Source organism: Lissotriton helveticus, chromosome 6, assembly GCF_964261635.1.
Source record: "Lissotriton helveticus chromosome 6, aLisHel1.1, whole genome shotgun sequence".
NCBI lineage: Eukaryota > Metazoa > Chordata > Amphibia > Caudata > Salamandridae > Lissotriton > Lissotriton helveticus.
The window spans coordinates 848,250,741-848,272,065 of NC_136067.1; the positions used below are offsets into that span (position 1 = coordinate 848,250,741).

Sequence of the window (21,325 nt, forward strand, 5' to 3'; positions counted from 1 at the left end):
GCCTAAACCAAGTAGCCTTGAGCCACCCTTGGCGGCGGAGGACTGCTGCCCCAGCCAAAGTACGAAACGCCGTTGTCGCAATATCCATTGCGCAGTCAATGATCTCCATCGACGTTGCTTCTCCCTCCTGTAAGATTTTCTTTGCCTCAGTCGTAGATTCCGGAGGCAGCTGGTCAAGGTATGGAGCAACATCACACCAAAGCTGGCGGTCGTATCTACCCATGATTGCCAGGGCATTTGTCGCCCGCACCAGCAAACTTGCCATCAACGAGAATCTCTTTCCCATATTATCCAACCTCCGCCCTTCTTTGTCCGGAGGAGTTGTTAAGGGAGCAGAGGGGTTACGGGATTTCCTCTGCGCAGCTTGCGAGATCACAGAGTCTGGTCTGGGATGACCCGTTAAGGCTGCCGGGCCATCAACTGGTGCTTTGTTTTTTTTCTCTAGACGCGGTAGCACCGGGACCACCGTCGCTGGGTTTTTCATGGCTTTTAGGCCCTCCTTCCACACATGATCCACAATAGGAATGGACCTAGTTGATTTCATAAAAGGCTCCTTGAAATCGTATAAAAAGCAATCCGTGGCAACTTTAGGCATGGCCAATTTGAATCTCGCAGCGGCTCTCTCCATCAGCTGATGGAAGCCTCCAATGTCTGCAGGCGGGGAATCCGCCGGCTCTGGGACTGGTGATGCTGGATCCGGAATGATGTATTCCTCATATTCGGTATCCGGAATAGAGCCATGATCCGATTGTTGACCCTCATCCGAGGAATCATCATGGACGTCTTGTAACCCGGAGGACTCATGATGGATGGATATTTGAGGCCGAGGGGAAACTGGAGCTGGAGTGGAAGGCGTCATGAATGAGGCTGACATCTCTGCCAGAGTTACTGGCGCTGACGGCACCGGAGTAGGCCTACTCGCTTTAGATTTATAGTCCTGTAGCATCTTATGCAGATCTTGGAGAAACGAAGATGGCACTGAAACCATCTCCTGCTCAGCATGATGTTGTGACTGGGCCAACTGATGATGGCCCACATTCTCGCGTCCGTAGTCGCCCTCAGAGTCAGTGTCCTGGCATTTGACTAGTAGTTGGGAGGGACTATCAGCGTAGCTGTATGAGTCCTGGTCCTCCTCCTCAGAATCTCCTTCCTGTAAAAGCATGGTTGGCAGTAGAGGAGACATAGCCTTCGAAGAAGTAACCTCCGGCGTGATTCGCGTCACTGAAATGGTAATTCTCTTTTCAGAGGATAAGATCGTCGACGGTTCCGTCGTCGACGGTTGTATACGCGTCGACGAGATCGGGGACGTCGAAGTCGTCGACGTGGAAATGGTCGACACGCCAGCCGTTGTCGTAGTCAAAGTTGTCGTAGTCGTCGCTCTCGTCGACGAGACCGTCGTCGTCGACGTCATCGTCGACGTCAGCACCATCGTCGACGGTGAGATTGGAATTGCCGTCGTCGGTACCTTCGTCGTCAGTACCTTCGTCGTCGGCACCTTCGTCGTCGGCACCTTCGTCATCGGTGCCTTCGTCGTCGGCACCTTTGATTCCCCTGTCGACGGGATCGTCGATGACATCAATGCAGCCTTTGATTTTTTCGGCGACGGAACCTCCGCCGTCGACGTCTTCGTCGTCGAGGACTTGGAACTCCTCTCAGAAGACTGGGAAGAAGGCTTTTTGAAGGCTGTGACAGTCTTCTCACCCTTAGAAGGCGAATCTGATCCTTCCCTCTCCTTTACACCTCGGTGAGGAGATTTGCAGGGACCTGGGCTCTCAGACTCACTGGGGGTCTTTTTTGAAGCCTTGGAAGATCTTTCCATAGAAGGTGAAGGGGAACCCCTACCCCTCTTCACTGACCTTCTTGAAGAAGCCATCGATGCTGCATCCTCACTGTCACTGGAGACAGTATCTTTCCTGGTCTTCAGTTTATAGAGCCATGTCAAGAGTCTTCCCTCACGGTCCCGGAGGGTCTTGGCCGAAAAAGGTGCGACAGATCTTACAGTCCGCAGCCTGGTGGTCAGGATAGAGGCAGTAAATGCAATCCTTGTGCCTATCCTCCACAAAAAGCCTTTTCTTACCACCGGTGGAACAGGGCTTGAAAAGGGCTTTTTTCTTCTCCATTTCTGACATCCTGGAAGGCAGCCAACAATTCTGAAGTAAAGTAGAAGAATTTGAAGAAGTAATCCTGAAGAAATCCTTTGTAAAAGTAGAAGTTGAGCAGAGCTCAAAGGAGACTCCCTAAGCACAACGTGCGGTAGAAAATCTGAGGCTCTGAGGTCCCTTCAGGAAGGTTCTAAGGGGTGAGGCACTTCTGATTGGCTGAGGCCTAAGTTTGGTCTCTTTTACACAAAGAGGGTGATATGGTACAAAAGGGAATGAGGCCTGGGCCTTTTTCCTTGGTCTTTTGTACCTACAGCTATGGTATTTTTGTTACCGAGACTCCCATTCCGACGATGGGGAATGATACAAAGCATGGGAATCTATGAAAGTTCCAATACCGGGGTAAAAAGATAAATTCAGTTGCAGACAGGTGGAAGTGCAGGTCTTAAAATGTTTAACACCCTAATATAATTTCACTTGCCCAGGTATGACAATAGTGTTCATTATCGATCCACAAGCTGTAGATATTGCAGGCAGGTAGGGACCACTAGGCCCAGTCTGACAATTTCACTCACTTTATGTTTCTGGGCAGCCTAAGGTCTATTTACGGACTCTCATATATAATATTTATAGAGACACTAATGTAGGTTCCACACAAAGGGGCATATTTACAATAGAGTGGCAGAGCGTGACATTAGTCTCCTTGGATTAACACCGTGCTCCGCCACTTCTGAAACGCAGTGCTGCACCATATTTACAACAATATGGTGCAGCCCTGTGTTTACCCCTGCCCTTGTGCTGAATTTAGCAGCCTAGCGCCAACGCAGACACCCTTGCACCATAGTTCAAGCGTGTCTGCCTTGCAGTGGACGGTTGTTTATGTGAAGAATGGTGTCTCTCCCTGCACATAAACAATGCTTAAATGGCGTTTTGCAACTTTTATGTGTGCTGCTTAATGCAGCACCCATAGAAGTTGCAAAGCATAATTTTTAGGTCGAGCCTATGACAGCGCATACGCTGTCTGCAAGACCTGTTGTATCCTATTCCATGACTTGTGGCACACCCAGTGATTCTTATTTGCTGTTGTCTGTGTCAATCAGAAATGCTGCTTTGTTGTTGCTGCATTTCAGTAGCAGTCCCTCCTCTGTGTGTTTAGCTGTGCTTATGGCGATTTAACTCGGAGAGCATTTTGTTTGGCCATCACACTGTATAGCGTGTGATGGTCCCTCCTCCCTCTTCCGAGCTCATTTACTTCCTGTGTTTCCCTTGAACAGTGGGGTAGGCCTCGCTTTATCTTTAATCGTGGCAGCTGCCCACTTCATATTTCAGTCGCACGGGGTGATAAAGACAGTGAGTGCCCTGTCATACCCTTCAGCTTTTTATCTTTTTTTTCACCACAGTGTCAGCTTTTAGATTATCAACACTGGCGCCGGTTTTATTAGTCATAGGCCCCAAGCTCACAGTAAGTAACTCTGCTTCTGCTGTGTACACCAAGCAAAGCTTTTTCTTTTTTTCTTGCTAAAAAGAGAGGATACATGTAAATGATTGTGTTTAAATAAAAATACTTTACCTTGTTGCATGTTCGACGTGAAATCATTGCTACCTTTTAGTATTAGTTTTGCATGCTATTTTTGTTTAAAGGGTCATGTATTTAAAGTGTAGATTTCACAGTGTACCTTCTGCGAGTCCAAATGTTTTAGAAGGGTTCTTTTGTATTGTGGTATTGATGTGTAGGTAATGGCACACACAGCCGGTAGCAGCATTGAACGTGTGCTATCATCAGCATGAACGCGCTTGTTTTTAAACAGCAACTTGAGGAATTTGCTATGTTTAATTAATGCGCTTCTTAGATACTGTATTGAAAAGAAGCAATAACTGGCACTCAAAAACAGGAGTTAAAAATAACAATTTACTACCGTGCACATACAAGTCCTATTTTTAAAGGAGGCTGCATGCTAGCTGCGATTTTCTCTGCACTGTTGTTCATTGGGCCAAATATGTTAACTCTTTTGAGTAAACAACTGACATTTTTAAATATCACTGGCCTAGTTACTGGTTTAGCTTTTCACGTACATGCTGTGTGGCATATCTTCACTATTTAAGCTTGACTTACACTCTTTCCCCTGTATCAGCTAAATGCAGTGTTCAGGGGTGCCTGTCATACTTGTAGAGTCCTGCATGGGTCAGGGTGTCTGGGCGTATGGCGCGCAGTGAATAATGACACACGCACACAGTAATTAGGTTGGGTGCCGCCTAAACTCGTGCGGTCACGCCCCCTTTTATTTATCCATGATCCGCCCGCCCGCGGCGTAAGCTCGTAGGTGCGCCACATCCGGCCTGTGCCGGGTTAATCAGCTAGCGCACTGACTCATTATATCCTATCCCAACTCAGTCTATTTTTCCTCTCTTCTTTGCAAGCTGCCCGCTGACTCACCACCTGGCAAGCAAAGTCTCTCAGACGGGAGCTCGGACCCGGATTATCTCTCATTCCATACCTGGCGTGACGACCCCTGGTGAGGGATGGGTACTCCGGTGCCCTGGATGTTTCTGTAGGTTCCCGGGGCCATTCGGTGTTGTCTCAGTTCCTTTGGAGGGTTTCCCTTGACGCTGTAGGGGGTATTTGCTGCGGCGGGCTTAGATGGTGTTCCTCAGGGTCTCTGTTACTCGTTTTGCCTGCTCCAGGGACATGATCTACTTCCGCCGCAGGAAACGGCTCAGACACCTTTTTGAACCATTAAATATTTCTGGTCACCTCTGCTCCTTCCTTTTCCGCCGTTATCATGGTTCTCTTCACATCGAGCCTGGTTCATACATGGTTCGGAATTTTCCTCCTGGTCTCCATTCTTTCACTATTACTGTGTCTCCTTGTTGTAGGCCCCGGGACTTCTTCCTTCTTGTCCGGCTGGTAGCGAGGTTTTGTCTCTGCCTTCGCCTGAGGGCGTCTTCCTCGTTGTACTGCGGCGGCGTAGACAGGGATGGTGTCCCAGGAGCGTCTGTTGAATATCAGCACCCACAGGGTCTGACAGGTGGTGCTGTGTGGCGTGCTCCGATACTCTCAGAGAAACAATTGCAGCTGTTGTTCTGGTTCAGATTTTCTGCCACAGCGATACGCAGGGCCTCGTTAAGAGTTCTCATAAATCTTTTTATTTCTCCGTTGGCCTGAGTCCATTGTGGTGTGATGCGGCGATGTCATATCCCATGATGCTGCATGAAGTCACGGAACTCACCCCCTTGGAACGGGGGCCCGCTGTCGCTATTGATCTCTTCTGGGCACCCGAACATTACAAACCTCTTCTGGAGCACCGGAGCAACCCGGGAGAATGCGGTGTGAAGCTGACAACTTCTACCTCCGTGTATTTGGAGTAGCTGTCGACCATGGCTATGGTCATTCGGCCATCGGGGAAACTCCTGAAATCGATGCTCACCTTCTCCCAAGGGGCGATTCCATGCTCTTCAATTTGAAGGGGTGCCGGTCAGCTGGCAGGCCGGGCATTTCTTTACAGCTTCTGCCACTTGAGTTTCCATCCCCGGGAACCAGATCTCTTCCTGCATCTGGGCTTTCATTTTGTCAACCCTGCGGTGTCCCCCGTGAGCCAGCTGTGTTGCGTGGTGTTGCAGGGCTGCGAGGATGATGATGCTGGATCCTCTCAGCAGAATGCCTCCTTGGGTCACACTTAACTCATTCCTGATCTTCCACATCTTCATGAGTTCTTCCCTTTCGGGTCCCAACAAATTGTTGGCTGACTGCAAGAATTGGTGCCAGTTGTCTCCTTGAACAGCATTGCACACCTTGGCAAATTCCTCGCTGCTGCGGCGATGTTCGCCAGCGTCAGTGCTTTCGGGCACGTGATGGTTGAGATCATGTTCAGGTGAACTTCAAGTGTTTTGACGTTGAATTCTTCTCCTTGCCCTCCTTTGGAACCGGGTGTCAAGAGAGGAAATCGGCTGGGTTTTTTGCACCTGGTCGATATATGACTTCCATCTTATATTATTGGAGTAATGGCCCATCGTTCAATCTTTGGCGCTGGGTGCGGCGCTGACCCCCTGAACAAAGGCACCAACGGCTGATGGTCTGTGATGACCATGAATGGTTGGCCGCAAATGTACAAATGAAAATGCCAGCATGCCCACCAGATGGCCAGGGCCTCCCTCTCGATCTGCGCATAGCGCGCCTCCGTGGGCGAGAGTGCCTTGCTGGCGAACGCTAGAGCCGCCCACCTTCCCGGCTCTTGTTCCTAGGCTAGTAGTGCCCCGAGGCCCACGTCAACAAGTCCCTCTGTGTGTTTGGTGGGGTCAAAGTACACCAACGTGGTGTGTGGTCCAGGAGGGCCTCTTGACCTTCTGGAATGCTGTTTCTTCCAGGGGCCCCCACTTCCAAATGGCATCCGCGCAAGTGAGGTTCCGAAGGGGTAGGAATCGGTAACAGTACGTGGCCATCCCGCGGAAGCTTCGCACTTCGGACACTGCATGAGGGGGCTGGTGCGTCTATGATGGCTTAAGACTTCAGCTAATCTACTTGGATGCCCTCCTGGTTGAAAAGATAGCCGAATAATTCTATCTGTCTCTGGAAGAAGAGGCACTTTTCCTGGTGCAGGGTGACACTGTGTTCTTGGAATTGCTTTAACCCCTTCAGTGCTAATGACAAGGGTAACTCGTCATGGAGTTTCCATTGATTTCAATGGAAAGTCAATGGACCTACATACATACCCCTTAGCAGCCAAGTGGTTAATGTGGCTCTCAGGTGTCTGTAGTGTTCATCCGTGGTGTTGGAGTGGATGAGGATATCATCACACACATTCAACACCCCTGGCAGACCTGTTATGATTTCTCGCACCGCGTACTGGAAAAACCTCTGCAGCGGATGAGATTCCAAAGTTGAGGCACTTGTATCTCCGCAATCCTAGGTGGGTACTGAACTTTGTGATGTAGCGGCTTTCTTTGGCTAGGACCAACTGGTGGTACCTCGTGTTCAGGTCCAATTTGGAAAACCACTGGGACCCGTTTACATCGGCAACGATGTTGTCCATCGTTGGCGTTATGTGGCGTTCCCACCGGACGGCTTTGTTGAGAAGTCGCATATTAATACATAGCCTGATCTTTCCTGGCTGCCGTGGTTTGTCCTCTATCACCATGGGAGACTCCCATGGCATGGGCCCAGAGACCTTTTCGATGACTCCTTGATCTTCAAGCTTTTTCAGCTCGTGCCCCACTAGTGGTCTGAGGTGGAACGGAATTTGTCGGTGGCGTAATGCAGTCGGGGTGACAGCCGGGTCAATGGGGAGTTTGATTAGGGCCTTCTTGATGCGTCCTAGACCCTTGAACAGGTCTGCGATTTGGGCTAGTCGTTCTTTGGTTTGGTTCACCTGCACACTCCTCGGGAACATTACTAGGCCTAGATCTTCGGCAGTGTGGCTGCTAAGTAATGTGTCGCCTCTTGGTTGATGACGTGAATGTCGGTGGTGATTTCGTTGTCTTCTGACCGTATTGGCATGGTCATTTTGCCATGGAGCGGCAGGGGCGAATTTATTCCATTTGCAAAGATTTTGATTTTCGAAGGTCTTAGTTCTGGTTTGGGTCTCAGTCGATTACACTGTTGAACCCCAATGACGTTAACCTAGGGCTGGTGTCAATGACTGCGTTTACTTCCGACCCGGCGATATTCACCGTGCATGTGGGCTGTGGTATCCTCCGCTTCTTGAGACTAGTTACGGCTCTCCTTCTTCGTCTTCCGTAAATGTATCTTCCACTCGGTATGTGACTTGTTCGTTTCTCTTTTCACCTCGTGAGGATGTGAGGGAGGCGCTTGATAGCTGGCACACCAGCCTTTGCATTGGTCTGGCTCCCTTGCTGTCCTTGCGATGGGTTTTCTTCCGGCATACAGACGCAAAATGATATGGGATGCAGCTGTTGGAGCATGTCCTTCCTTGGGCGGGTCATGCCTGGGCTGGGTGTTCTTTGTACCTGTAGTAACTGCAATGACCCTTTGGGGTCTGCGGTGGACGGCCTCGCTGCTCACTCCCTCTGTCTCGGGTTCAGACGGCGTATACCTGTTCCATCTTGATGGTCGTGTTCTTTTCTGTAGTTCGCTTTAGCGCCAAGTCCATCTGATCCGCTCTGGCCGCTGATAGGTCATGTGTTCTGGCCAGAACAAGTATACCGTTGAGGGGTATGTTTGACTGTCTCAATATCAGTTCGCGTAGTATATTGCTGCATACTCCCTGTATGAGCTGAGCACGGATCTCCTCTGCAGCTCCGTCCTAGTCGGTGTATGTGCTTGCCAGCTCTCTCAGTCTCGCGTGGAACGCGTCAATCGACTTCCCTTCCCTTTGCCGAGCTTGTCGCAATTTGACTCTTTCAAAGTCGGGGTTTAGTTGTGGGTTAAAGTGCGCGTTGAGCGCCATCACAACCGCGTTGTAGTTGTTTGGGGCTCCTGTGTTAGGGAGGTGTTTGAATAACAGGTATACTACTTCCCCCTGCATAGTGAAGTAGTAGTGAGCGCTTCACCACCCCGTCTGTTTCCCTGGTTGCCACAAAGTAGTTTTCCAAACATCCCAGCCGCGTTTTCCACCGTGCGGATGCAGTGGTGGGGTCAAAAGCCTCACTAAAAGGGGGTAAGACGCCTGTGGGTGCCTGTTATGTTACCACTCGGACCTGTGGCTGGTTTTCCTCAGGGTTGTCCCCATTGCGCTGTGAGGTTGTTGTCCGGGATCTGCAGGGGTGAAAATTATGCTGGTCTTCTTGTTTGGCCTTTCTTAGTGCTCTTTCCTCACTACTCGAGCGTGTGCAGTGGGGATGTGTCACTAAATTCTTGCTGGGCCTTGGATTGTTACCTGTCAGCAGCTAAGTGATGCCTCGTGCTTGTGTCCTCCCGCTGCGGGTGCTCTCTGTTGTGTCCTTTGGCCTTGTCCGCGTGGGCGTGGCCTCTTGCGGCTGCTGGGGAGAAGACGCGTGTGGCTGTCTAGCCCGCGTATGCACTGTGTGTGGGCTTCTGGAAAAGTTTAGGGGCTGCGCCCTTACCAGCTGTGCAGGATTTTGCATCATCTTAGCAACGGGTGCTTGTTGTCGATTTTGCCAGCTGCAGGGCTCGGGGAACTCGGGTGGCACTCCCGCCCCTTCTCTCCGGTGTCGTCGCGTTGCGCGACGGCTGTGCGCAATGGCGGGTGCAGGGTGAGCGCGCGTGAGCGTAGGTCCAGCTCCGCGCTTGTCTCCAGTGTTGAGTCCTGCATGGGTCAGAGTGCCTGGGGCCTATGGCGCGCAGTGAATAATGACACACACACACAGTAATTAGATTGGGTGCCGACTGACCTCATGAGGTCACGCCCCCTTTTATTTATCCGCGCTCCGCCCGCCGGCGTAAGCACGTGGGTGCGACAAATACGGCCTATGCCGGGTTGATCAGCTAGCGCGCTGACTCATTACAATACTGAATTGTCAAGTTGATTGGGAGGAACTTGCTGATGGCTTGCAAAATACATGCTAACTTCACGTTACATTTATTTTACCATACCAGTAAATCAGACAATGCTTAGCGTCACATGGATGTATTTTAAGCTTACTCTTTTATGTCCAGGAAGGCCTGTGATGCCTTTACCTAAACAGGGCCAAATTCAACATCTTACTTAGCAGCGTACATTTTTTCACATTTGCCAACATGCTCAATGAATTTAGGTGTGTAATTTAGCGAGGAACTGATTTGTCGTGTCACTCATAACCGTGTCGAATTTTTATATAAAGTCATTGGACTTCTTATGGTGACATTGCCTTCACTTGTGGCTTAATATTTATTTTTACACTAGTGGCCTTATGAACAAAAACACGAGTTTCATCAAACTTTTACTGACACACAGGAACTAAGAAAAACATTGAGAATCCAACAGACTGTTCTACAATTCGCTGAGAAAAGCAGCAAATGATATTTCATTTTATAGTGGTACGCCACATGCTTTGGATGTTTTTCTGATTATAGAAGTAATAGCCCTTTTTGAACGATTACCCAAATAATCAAATATCTTACCAACTGCCAAGTTAAGTTATACATCCATGCAGCTCGTGCCCCTGAGTAAGCAGTTTACAAAGAGCTTCGGATTCAAGGCACAATTCCAGCATGCACATTGCGCTTCTTTGGACAGGATGTCTGTGTATTACTAAAACAACAAGCATTTACAATGCAACGGTCTCGCCTTTGCAAATGTTAGAGCTGTTGAAATTGTAAATGACAAATTTTTTATTTATGTGTTGGTTTTGAAAACAGACAAATAAATGGCATTGTCATTTACAATGCCAATAGCTTAATCTCTTGCAAATGCGAGACCTATTGCATTTGCATCCCCCCCCCCCCACACACACACACACACACACACACACACACAGCCAAACACACACACACAGCCACACACACACACACACACAGCCACACACACACAGAGCCACGCACACAGAGCCACACACACAAACCACAACACGCTGCTTTTAGGACCTAATTCAGGGCGCAAAATAGATTGTGGTATAGATAAGACTAAGAAATTTTCCTATATATGTTTACAATAGTTTTGAATCTAGTTACGACGTTTGCTCACTGCCCAGTGATTCTGTGCAAATTAGTTAATATCCCCGCGCCATAGGCAATATGGCAGTAGGCAATCTCCTTAACGCAGCAGGATGTGGCGGAATGAGCAGAGCTGCTGAGCAAGAAGCTGTTAGAGTCACGGCGTTCGCTCACCGCCGGGTGATACTGCACTGGAGATTCTGCGGAGAAGATGCATTTTGCCTGCAGAGGAACACAGGCCTTGTATGCATTTCCATTGCTCCTTCTCCTGCCTCAAGTTATGAGCTTCTCAGATCAGTCAGGCTTTAACAGTAGAATATTACAATCAACTTGATTCATTTGTGTGAGGTGTCTTACTGTTTAATTAGTTGCATTGGAGCATTTTTTTTTGTTTAACTTGTAATTCCAGTTTTTAATATTTTAAAATGTACAGTTGTCAATAGTAAATTCCCAAATCTAATAATCACGGACCTGTGATCTGAGCGACTCTCATGTACCACATTAGAATGCTGCGTGGGAGTGAGGTGAGTGATGGATTGTGGTGAGTATTAGCTGTGTGGCAACGCTGTGAGTTTTGATTGCATGGCAGTGAGGCGAGGGTGGCTGTGTGTAAGTGAGGTGCGTGGTGACTGCAATATAAAGTGGGGTGAGTGGTGTCGGCGAGCCAGTGAGATGAGCGATGTGTGTGTGCAGATGTGGTGAGTGAAGCCTCTGTGGTGGTAAGATGAGTAAGGACTCTGGGGCGGTGAGGTGAGTGAGGGCTGCATGGCAGGGATGCGAGTGGTGGCTCCGAATGAGTGAGCTTAGATAGCTGTGGAACAGTTTTTTTGATGTTGCAGTTTTATATTGCGCGAACTCGATATCAGAGCGCTTTACAGGGGCACCAGTTGCATTACAGACGTACACATTAATTTTTTTTGATTATGTGTTAAGTGATTTGCCCAAAGTCACAGGATGCTTGAGACTCTGCCAGACTCGAACCATATTTCCCAGCTTCAAAGTCGGTCGCTCTAGCCGTTAAGCCACACCTTTAACCGGTGGCTACATGGCAGTGAGGAGAATAGTGATTGTGTCAGTGTGATGATTGGGGATTGAGGGGCTGTGATTTGAATGCAGCGGGGGTAGTGAGGTGAATGGTGGCTGTGTGTCAGTGAGATGATTGATGGTTGCGAGGCTGTGAGGTGAATCTTGCGTCGGGGTAGTGAGGTGAATGGTGGCTGTATGTCAGATAGGTGAATGGTGGCTGTGTGTCAGTGAAGTGAGTGGTGATTGAGTGGCTTTGAGGTGAGTGCTGCGGGGGCGGTGAAGTTTTTGGTGCTCGCGTACCAGAGAGGCGGCTGTGTGACAGCGGGCAGTGCTCACCTGTGCACGGAGCTCCGCATCTGCGTCGCACTGGCTGCTGGGCCTTAGTATTCCGCATCAAGGGGTACAGCATGCCGTGGAAACACTGCGTGCCGGGGTCAGAGGCACAGCCAGAGGCCATGAAGTGGGAGGCCTCGAGCCCTGCTCTAGCTGTCAGCAATAGACTGCATCAAGAGGCTGTTCTGACAATATAATTGCCATACATGGGCCAAAGAGAGCGGTATTAGAGGGGCCTCTGCCAATCCGATCGTGAAAAATGCGAGGCATGGAGCTGCGGGCTGACACACATAGCACTGGGAACAAATCACCGGTTAGCCAGCGTCAGCACAGACTTTATATGCAGCGATATGATTACAAAAAGGGGGGGGGGGGCGAGTGGCGCTGACCGCAGGCTAAGTGTCACGGCGCTCGCAGCTCTTGACCAATAGAACAGCATCAGCTACGTCGGCATTAATAGCAATGGGCTTGCGTGGCGGGGGCAGCGGACTACAGTTCAAAATATCCGCAATGGTTCTGGCATCAAACTAATACACGTGAGCGCCTCGACATGCGGTAACGGGAAGCAAAGTCCCGTAGCAGCAGCGCTTCACCCACCAATCTCGGGGTAACCATACTCACTGTATCGAGGAGCTCCAACCACCGGGCAGAGTCTTAAAAAACTAGGCGCAGGCACGGAAGGGTGGCCGCATCCAGTGATATCACACTGGCGCCAGTGCGGACATCCGTCTTTAAAGCATGTCGGGAGCTACGCCTCGTGGAGTTCGCAGACGTCAGAGTGCGTAGAAGTTGAACAAGAAAAGCGAACACTCACCAATGCTCCCGATCGAACTCGCCCGCCCCAGCTCCATGAAAAAATGGCAGGCGCAAACATAGTGACAAAAAAAAATAAGACAACACCCACAATGGCCCACCGCCGCATGACGTAAACAAAGAGGCGGAGCTAAAAAAAACGCTGAAACGCCCACGAATCTGCTCCGAGAATGAGTGACACATCTCTCTTCCAATGGCTACCCTCCATTTATGGAGCTAGCCAATGGAAGAGAGAGGCGGGTCAAACCCCATACTCTTGAAAACAAAATTTCTCGAGCTGCGCGACACTGCTGCGCAGTGTACGCCAGTCGAGACCTAACAATGACAGCCGTCAAGATGTCAGTTGATCAAGAATGAATGAATAACAATCATTTGCAATGCAATAGATCTTGTATTTGTGAGATTTTGAGCTTTTGGCATTGTAAATGACAAAGCCTTTTTATGTGTTTAAAAAACCTGCAATAATCAAAGGCATTGTCACTTACAATACCAATAGGTCAAAGTTTCGAAAATGCGAGACCTATTGCATTGCAAATAATTGTTTTAAAATGATTGCTTATGTGCAGGAGGGGATACCTTCTTGCACATAAACAATCAATGGCTTTTGCTGTTTCCATGTGTGCTGTGCAACGCAGCGCACATGGAAACAGAAAAACGAGGAGAAATTAAACATTTCCCCATTGATTGTTTATGTGCAGGAAGATGTACCTTCCCGCACGTAAACAATCATGAAAACAAATGTGTTTTTGCAGCTTCTATGTGTGCTGCATTAAGCAGCACACATAAAAGTTACAAATCAACATTTTAAAGATTGTTTACGTGCAGGAAGGGATACCTTCCTGCACATAAACAATCTTCCCCTGCAAGGCCGGTGTTGGCACTGGGCAGCTAAATTTAGCACCAGCGCAGGGGGAAATGCAGGGCTGCACCATATTGTTGTAAATATGGTGCAGCCCAGCGCTTCAGAAGTGGCAGAATTCTATTATAAATATGCCCCCAGGTTTTCCCTGGTCTTAATTTTGGCGCTGCCCCATATTTACGCCACCCTTGTAAATAAGGGGAATAGTCAAAATCAATGGATGTGGCGGCAGAATGCCCACCACAACACCCATTACCCACCCTTTTCAAGTATAGTGGGAAAGGGTGCCTTATTCACAAGGCAGTGTTAAGCCACGTTAAGTGGCTTATCGCTGCCTTGTAAATAAGGCGAAGCCCCTATCGCCACTACAATGTTGTGAAAAGTAACGTTGTGGTGATGATACATGCTTGTAAATATGCCCCAAAGTGCTCCGATGGGGCAGAGATCTTCATTGCCACGTCACCCTGACCTCTAAAGAATCAATTGTTTCTTTATCCTTAGCACAATACAAGAATATTCAGATAATGTGTGTAATGAGTTTCTCAACTCGGCCACACTGGTTGCCCTTGAATTATGACAAAATCATACGCTTTGAGCTTGCTTGTAAACCCCTTTTAACTTCAATGGCTCTAATTAAAACCTTAGAACACACTTTATGAAGACAGTGTCAATTTAAAGGGAGCCTCTCGCAGCCAGAGACAGACATCTCTAGCGAAAAATTCAAAATTCACTAAGGCAAAGAAATCCACTTGATGTAAGCGAGAAGGCTAGTGCTAAATCAGCTATAGATGACTAAAATCAAGCGATCCAGCTTCACTGCTATTAGGTGCCCACTCCTCCTTCCCTGGTGTCTGCTGTAAAATGCACCAAGAGTGCAAAAAGAGCAGAACGAGCCCTGACTTGTCTAAAGGAAGTGTATTTTAAACACGGCTGGGTTATCCCAATCTCATGATTTTGTGTTTAATTTGTAATATAAATAAACAAGTAAAAAATTGTTTTGCCAATACCAAGCCTTTTCTGTGCTTGATTCCAGTACATGTCTCTTCCTTCCACCACCTTACACGTCCTGTCTCTTTAGCTCACTCCCGCAGGTTCTTTTTTGTCCCTTCTGTCTCACTTTGTCACGATTGCTTCTTCTCCGCTCTCTTTTCTGCCTCTCTCCTGCTACAAGTCAAAGTCTGATGATAAAAAATAAGTCCAGTCTCCATTAAGTATTGGAAAAGCCAATAGGTCTTGCCTATTTGAGAGCTACTGGTGGAGTGTGGAGTTGGAGGGTGGATTTGGAGGCTGGAGTTGTAGTTGGAGGGTGGATTTGTAGGGTGTATTTGGATGGTGGAGTTGGATGGTGTTTTTGGAGGGTGGTGTTGGAGGGTGGATTTGTAGTTGGAGGGTGGAGTTGGATGATGGAGTTAGAGGGTGTAGTCGGAGGGTGGATTTGGAGGGTGTAGTAGTACTTGGATGGTGGATTTGGATGGTGGATTTTGAGGGTGGAGTTGGAGGGTAGAGTGGTGGGCGGGTAGAGTGGTGGTGCTAGAGTGTGGGCGTTAGAGTGTGGGCGCTAGAGTGGTGGTGCATAGAGTGGTGGATAGGGTGGTGGATAGGGTGGTGGCGGATAGGGTGGTGGCGCATAGAGTGGTGGCGGATAGAGTGGTAGTGTTGGTGGAGGGAGTGGTAGAGTGGTGGTGGTAGAAGGCTGTACTGTGTGAGAGTGTGTGTGTGAGAGAGAGTGTGTGTGTGTGTGTGTGTGTGAGAGAGAGTGTGTGTGTGTGTGTGTGTGAGAGAGAGTGTGTGTGTAAGAGAGAGAGTGTGTGTGTGAGAGAGTGTGTTTGAGAGAGTGTGTGTGTGTGTGTGAGAGAGAGAGTCTGTGTGTGTGAGAGAGAGAGTGTGTGTGTGTGAGAGACAGAGTGTGTGTGTGAGAGAGAGTGTGTGTGAGAGAGAGAGTGTGTGTGTGAGAGTGTGAGAGAGAGTGTGTGTGTGAGAGAGAGTGTGTGAGAGAGTGAGTGTGTGTGTGAGAGAGTGAGTGTGTGTGAGAGAGAGTGAGTGTGTGTGAGAGAGAGTGTGTGTAAGAGAGAGTGAGTGTGTGAGAGAGTGTGTGTGTGTGTGTGAGAGAGTGAGTGAGTGTGTGTGTGAGAGAGTGAGTGTGTGTGTGAGCGAGAGTGAGTGTGTGTGTGTGAGAGAGTGAGTGTGTGAGAGTGAGTGTGAGCGAGTGTGTGTGTGTGAGAGAGAGTGTGTCTGTGTGAGAGAGAGTGTGTGTGTGTGTGAGAGAGAGTGTGTGTGTGAGAGAGAGAGAGAGAGGGAGAGAGAGAGTGTGTCCTTTGGGACCTTATAAGTGTTTAGCCATGCAACAGATAATGTTGTTGCAGTAAGAATATTGTGCTACCTAACTAAATACTTATAAGGTCCCAAAGGCGAGACCTTTTGGCTATGCCAATGCTTGTTTCTTTTTCTTGTCTCCTCTTTATTCCCATATGTCACCCGGTGTCCCCTTCGCTCTGGTAGCAGCAGATAGACAACCATAGCAGCTTATTCTTTGTGAGCCAAGAAAGCTTCACGCCTGTCTCTGGCCAGATGGCTTGCTCTGACCCGTCTCTGGTCTCTTGGGAATAGCGTACCAAAGTAGCGCCAGGCTCAGCATCACAGGTCCTGCCCTTTCCTTCCCTTTTAAATGACAAAACCTGTTAAACACAGAACAGCTTTGTCCATGAAATCTAAAAAAGTGTTTTTTTCTTTGCAACCAATATATAAATCTGCATCTCATTGAAGACCTGTAATCTCTGTCAACGTTTATTGGGTGTCCAAATCCTCTGTTTTGCTAATCTTATTCACTACAGTCATTGTTATTGCCTAGGCTCCTATTCCTAGGTGCTTTGTACAGGACATTTTAGATTCTTTTAAAGTTTTCATGTTGTATGGATTATTTTAAGTTGCACGACTGCACATTTATTGAATGCCAGTGTACTTGCATCCTTGCCGGACGAGAGGATGTAGGGGACAGAGTGTGAGGGATGACAGACAGGAGGAGAGAAAGCGACAGACGAGAGGGTGAAGGGAAGAGAGAGAGGGAGGGGCGACAGACAGGAGGAGAGAAAGTGACAGACGAGAGGATGTAAGGGAGAGATAGTGAGGAGCGACAGACAGGAGGAGAGGAGATAAAAGTGACAGACGAGAGGAGAGAAAGTGACAGACGAAAGGGTAAAGGGTAGAGTGAGAGATGGAGGGGTGGCGAAAACGGGTGAGGTAGGGAGGCTGACCGGCAGGAGGCAGAGGACGGAAAGTGCCAGAGGAGAGGGTGGCCGCGCTGCAGGCTGGGAGAACATGCCCAGGTGAGGAACCTGCGGTGTGGGCTCTGTGGGGCTGAGGGAACCCAGGGAGGAGGAGGAAATTCCCCGCCTCTGCTCCTCTATTTCCAGACACAATCACAGGGTAATTTGTGAATACTGGCACGTGCGTGCAGAAGGAAGTACCACATCCGCCCTGGGTGGGAGGGGCGTGTGGGGAGAGAGGAGGGCAGAGTGAGAGTTAAAGGGATAAACTAGGAGAGAACAAAGCAGGCAGACATAAGAAACAGGTATATATTTAAATAAATAAAAAAACTCCAGGATGTTTTCTGGACTAAAAATAAATGTTATTGGTTCAGTAAAAACAGACTCACTTAGAGACCGTGGGAGAAAGGTAGGAAAGAAGAGACAAATGAAGGACAAAGAAAAGTGGGAAGAAAGCGACCTAAAAGGAGGAAAATGTAAAACGACGAAGACATTTGGGACAGGTGAGTTAGAAGAAGACGGGGGCACGAGGGGTGAATGGAGAGTGGGTAGTAGAAAGCTGGAAAGAGCGCGGGATGGTACACAGACAGAGGGAAAAAAAGCACCGAAAGAGGCCACTAAAAGATACGCCGCGGAGGATCGGCAAGAGCCGAAAAAGGGAGATAAAGGGGCCACACCAGCAAGTTCAAACACACAACAGCTGATGTTTAAATGTAAATAAACGAGGGGCGAAACGAAGATGAAAGGGAGAGATTCAGAATGTGAAACGATTCAGAATGTGAAACGAAGAAAGCAGACTTCAAAAGGAGAGTGGAGGGACAGAGAAAGAAAAGATAGAGATGGAGGGAGAAGAAGGGACGAGGACAGACAACGGCAGCGGAGAGTGGGAGGCAGACACAGAGAGGGAGGTGGCGTGGGAGAAAGAGGGAGTGAGAAGGACAACCAGGGAGTGAGATAAAACTGTGGGACCCTCCGCTAGTGATGGAGAAACAAAGACATCCCCAAAGAAAACAAGCTCTCGGCATTGCTGTGGCGAGGGGGTGTGTGGGCGGGGGAGCAAAGCCTTTGATGTCTGATGCGAGGCACAAATGGTGGAATGGTGGTGTGCGAGCGGCTTGCTTTCAAGTCGGATGGGGGGGCGGGGGAGCAGGGGAGCGAGCGAGTGGGAGGGAATGAGCATATGGGGTGTGAGTGAGAAGTGAGGCCAAGCGCGCGCTGGCGAAGCTTCACGCTTGAATGCCTCACATGCATTGGGGAGAATCCTCAATCCAAAACCTCTTGGTAGGATTTGCGTGTGGCCCTCTATATGTCTCGACAGCAATGCGCATGCGCATTGGCAGGTCGAGACCTAATGAGTGCTGGTGCCCACCACCTACAACTACTTGCACAAATTAACTATGGGCCCATGTTCCTGTGCAACTTTAATTGAGCTTTGGTAGTTTAGACCTAACAAGCGAAAGACATGAATATGCTCAGGAGATAGAATATTTTTCCGATACGTATTATTCCCCTAAAGCTTTTTTTGCATGCCAACCAACATAAAACTGAGCATACCTAACAAAAGTTTCCATTTAGATTCTTAGTACTTACCATGACCATTTTACCATCTTTAATCTCTCTAACGAAGGTAGTTTCCTTTCCGTCCCATTTCTGTATATGAACCAAATTGTTACCATTCATTTTGAGTACAGACTGCAAGAAACAACAACAAGCAATTGCAATGCAATAGGTCTCGCATTAGGAAAGTTTGAGCTATTGGTATTGCAAATGACACTTTTTTATTTATGTTTTGTTTTTGAAAATAGACAAATTAATAGCTTTGTCATTTACAATGCCAATAGTTATAACTTTTGCAAATGTGACACCTATAGCATTTGTAATGCAATATGTGTTGTATGAGGGAGGGTGAGGGAGGGTGAGTGAGGGAGGGAGAGTGAGGGAGGGTGAGTGAGGGAGGGTGAGTGAGGGAGTGAGGGAGGGTGGGTGAGTGAGGGAGGGTGGATGAGGGAGGGTGTGTGAGGGAGGGTGGGTGAGGGAGGGTGGGTGAGGGAGGGTGGGTGAGGGAGGGAGGGTGGATGAGGGAGGGTGGGTGAGGAAGGGTCCGAAGTAAATGGTGGCAGCCAGGACATCATAAGACAGAGAGAAACACAAAGGTTAAGATAACAGTGCTCGATGGTGGAAATGGGATTAAAGGAGAAAGGATTAAAAGTTAAGTAGGAAAGGGGCCAGAAAGGAGACACAAAGGAGTGGAGTGTGTGGCGGAAACAGGGAAAAGCAGAAAAGAATGAACTTCCCTGTTAGCAACTTCTATGTAGACAATACAAACGATTAAATGTAGAGATTTGCATATTTGGAGTGAGTACTGTTTCAGTGGTGCATGGAACATATTTCCAAATATTAAATTAACCTCTATCGAAAACTGCTGTAACCTCTACTTGTGGCGCTGTTTGATCCACTTACAATAAGGACGGTGACCAAAAAACAGCCGTCTCAAGCAACAAGCATTTACAATGCAATGGTTTTGCCTTTGTTAAAGTTAGAGCCATTGGCATTGCTCTTGACATTTTTTTTATTTATTTAACATAAATAAATGGCATTGTCATTTACAATAGCAGGGCAGGGCACAGGGAAGGGGAGACGAAGGAGAGCTGCGGGCTCAGGGAAGGGGGGGCGAGGAGAGACGAAGGAGAGCTGCGGGCTCTTGTTGTAATGCTTGCATGGATGAGTTGGTGGAAGCATGGATGGGTGTATGGATAGATGCATATATACAGCCAATCTCTCAACAATTTATGCAATCCACCAACCCATCCAACCAACAACCCATCCATGCATCCACCCATACATCCATGCATCATGCATACATCCATCCATCATGCATCCATCCACCCACTGTGTCCCACTCCGACCCCTCTAAATATAACTCATTTTTTCTGTATATAGAGATGACTGTATTCACTAGTATATGCAGTAGACCTTTCTACTCTAACATTCCTGTGACTCTTGCAGTACATCTATTCATATCCCTTCCATATGTATATAGAAATATAACGAGAATCAACCCACCCCACTTGCTAAATATTAACCCCTTAACTAGATTTCCTAGCAAAAAGCACATGAAACACTATCATGCATTACAAATGGCTGCATAAGACAACAGCCAATATCACATAGCAAAACAGGACAAGTGCACAGAAAAATATAGCTCATGCTTTTAAAGTAAAACAGCCGCTTTATTAGACTGTCAAAGACTGTAGGTCAGTTTACAAAAATTAATCACCACATATGCAAACAAAAAAGGCTCCTGTTAAACCCACGTGTCGTGTGTACAGATGCATTTTTAAACTAGGTTGAGTTAATTTGACAGACAATACACATGTTAGACTTATTAAAATTATAGGCCTTGACTCCACAAACTTCAAACAACATTTTGTTGCAAAGTGTGCTTCATCACCAGCATGAGTGTGCGTGTCACTTCTTCCAGTGTGGTAATCTTTTACTAGAGTGTGTACCGGTGTTCTAACTGGATGATCTGATCCTTGCAAAACTACAATGGCGACATGCAGGGCCCGACGAGCCCCTCTCTCCTGCGCACTTAGACCTCACATGCCTTCTCCTCAGCTTACAGCCTCCTGCATCCACACAGCATCAACCACGCAGAGCACTGCAGCGGCCACCCAGGCACTAGGAGACGCCTTCCATGAGGTTGCCATGTCTGCTCTCCGGGCCAAGGGGAGTCACGGTGCTATCACACACTGTGAGGGGCGTGACAGCTACTGGACTGCATGCTTAGCCCCAGAGGCCTACAGCTACGCGGCCTCTGTTCTCAGCTAAAAGTTGCTAATTAAGCATTGTAGCTGTTGAACTAAAACACTGACACCGAAATGTGCACTAAAAGAGTGTAAAACATTTACTTTAAAAAGTTAGCCTAAACACACAATTTCTGTAACCTTAGTTTGCAAAAAAATTAAACTGCTACAACTGATCGCACGCAAAAGTTAAATTAAATGCCAGAACAAATGCCGGAACAGAAGGAGGACAGACAGGTAACTGTTTAATTTTTTGGGAAAAGTATGTTTAATCTTCAGCGTTTGCTACCTGGCTGGTGTTTTCCCTCTCCTCCCTCTGACCCAGCTTTTAATAACCACATAATTGTGTAGCGTTTCCTTTTTTTTTATTCCATTATTGTGCTTACAAAAAATACATGATGCAATGTCCATAACATAACAGCGGCTGTGCGCAAATAAATAAAGTGACATTGAATGCGAGGGTGGAAGGACGCAACTACAAGCTGACAAGAACAAAGAGAGACGGGTTAAACAAGTACAATAAAAACTCACCGCCGCAGCCCGGCTTGTACAGGAAGCCAGGCAACCTGTGTTGGGACGGG

At 48.1% G+C, this 21,325-nt stretch overlaps 1 protein-coding gene across 1 annotated transcript in view; it reads right to left on the minus strand.

Annotated features, from left to right (window-relative positions):
- Nucleotides 1-21,325, minus strand: part of LOC144763136 (fatty acid-binding protein, brain-like) — a 248,113-nt gene that overhangs the window by 57,766 nt on the left and 169,022 nt on the right. Inside the window, exon 3 of the mRNA XM_078648457.1 lies at nucleotides 18,529-18,630. Coding sequence (XP_078504583.1) covers nucleotides 18,529-18,630 — 102 coding nt within the window. The remainder of the gene's footprint in view (nucleotides 1-18,528; nucleotides 18,631-21,325) is intronic.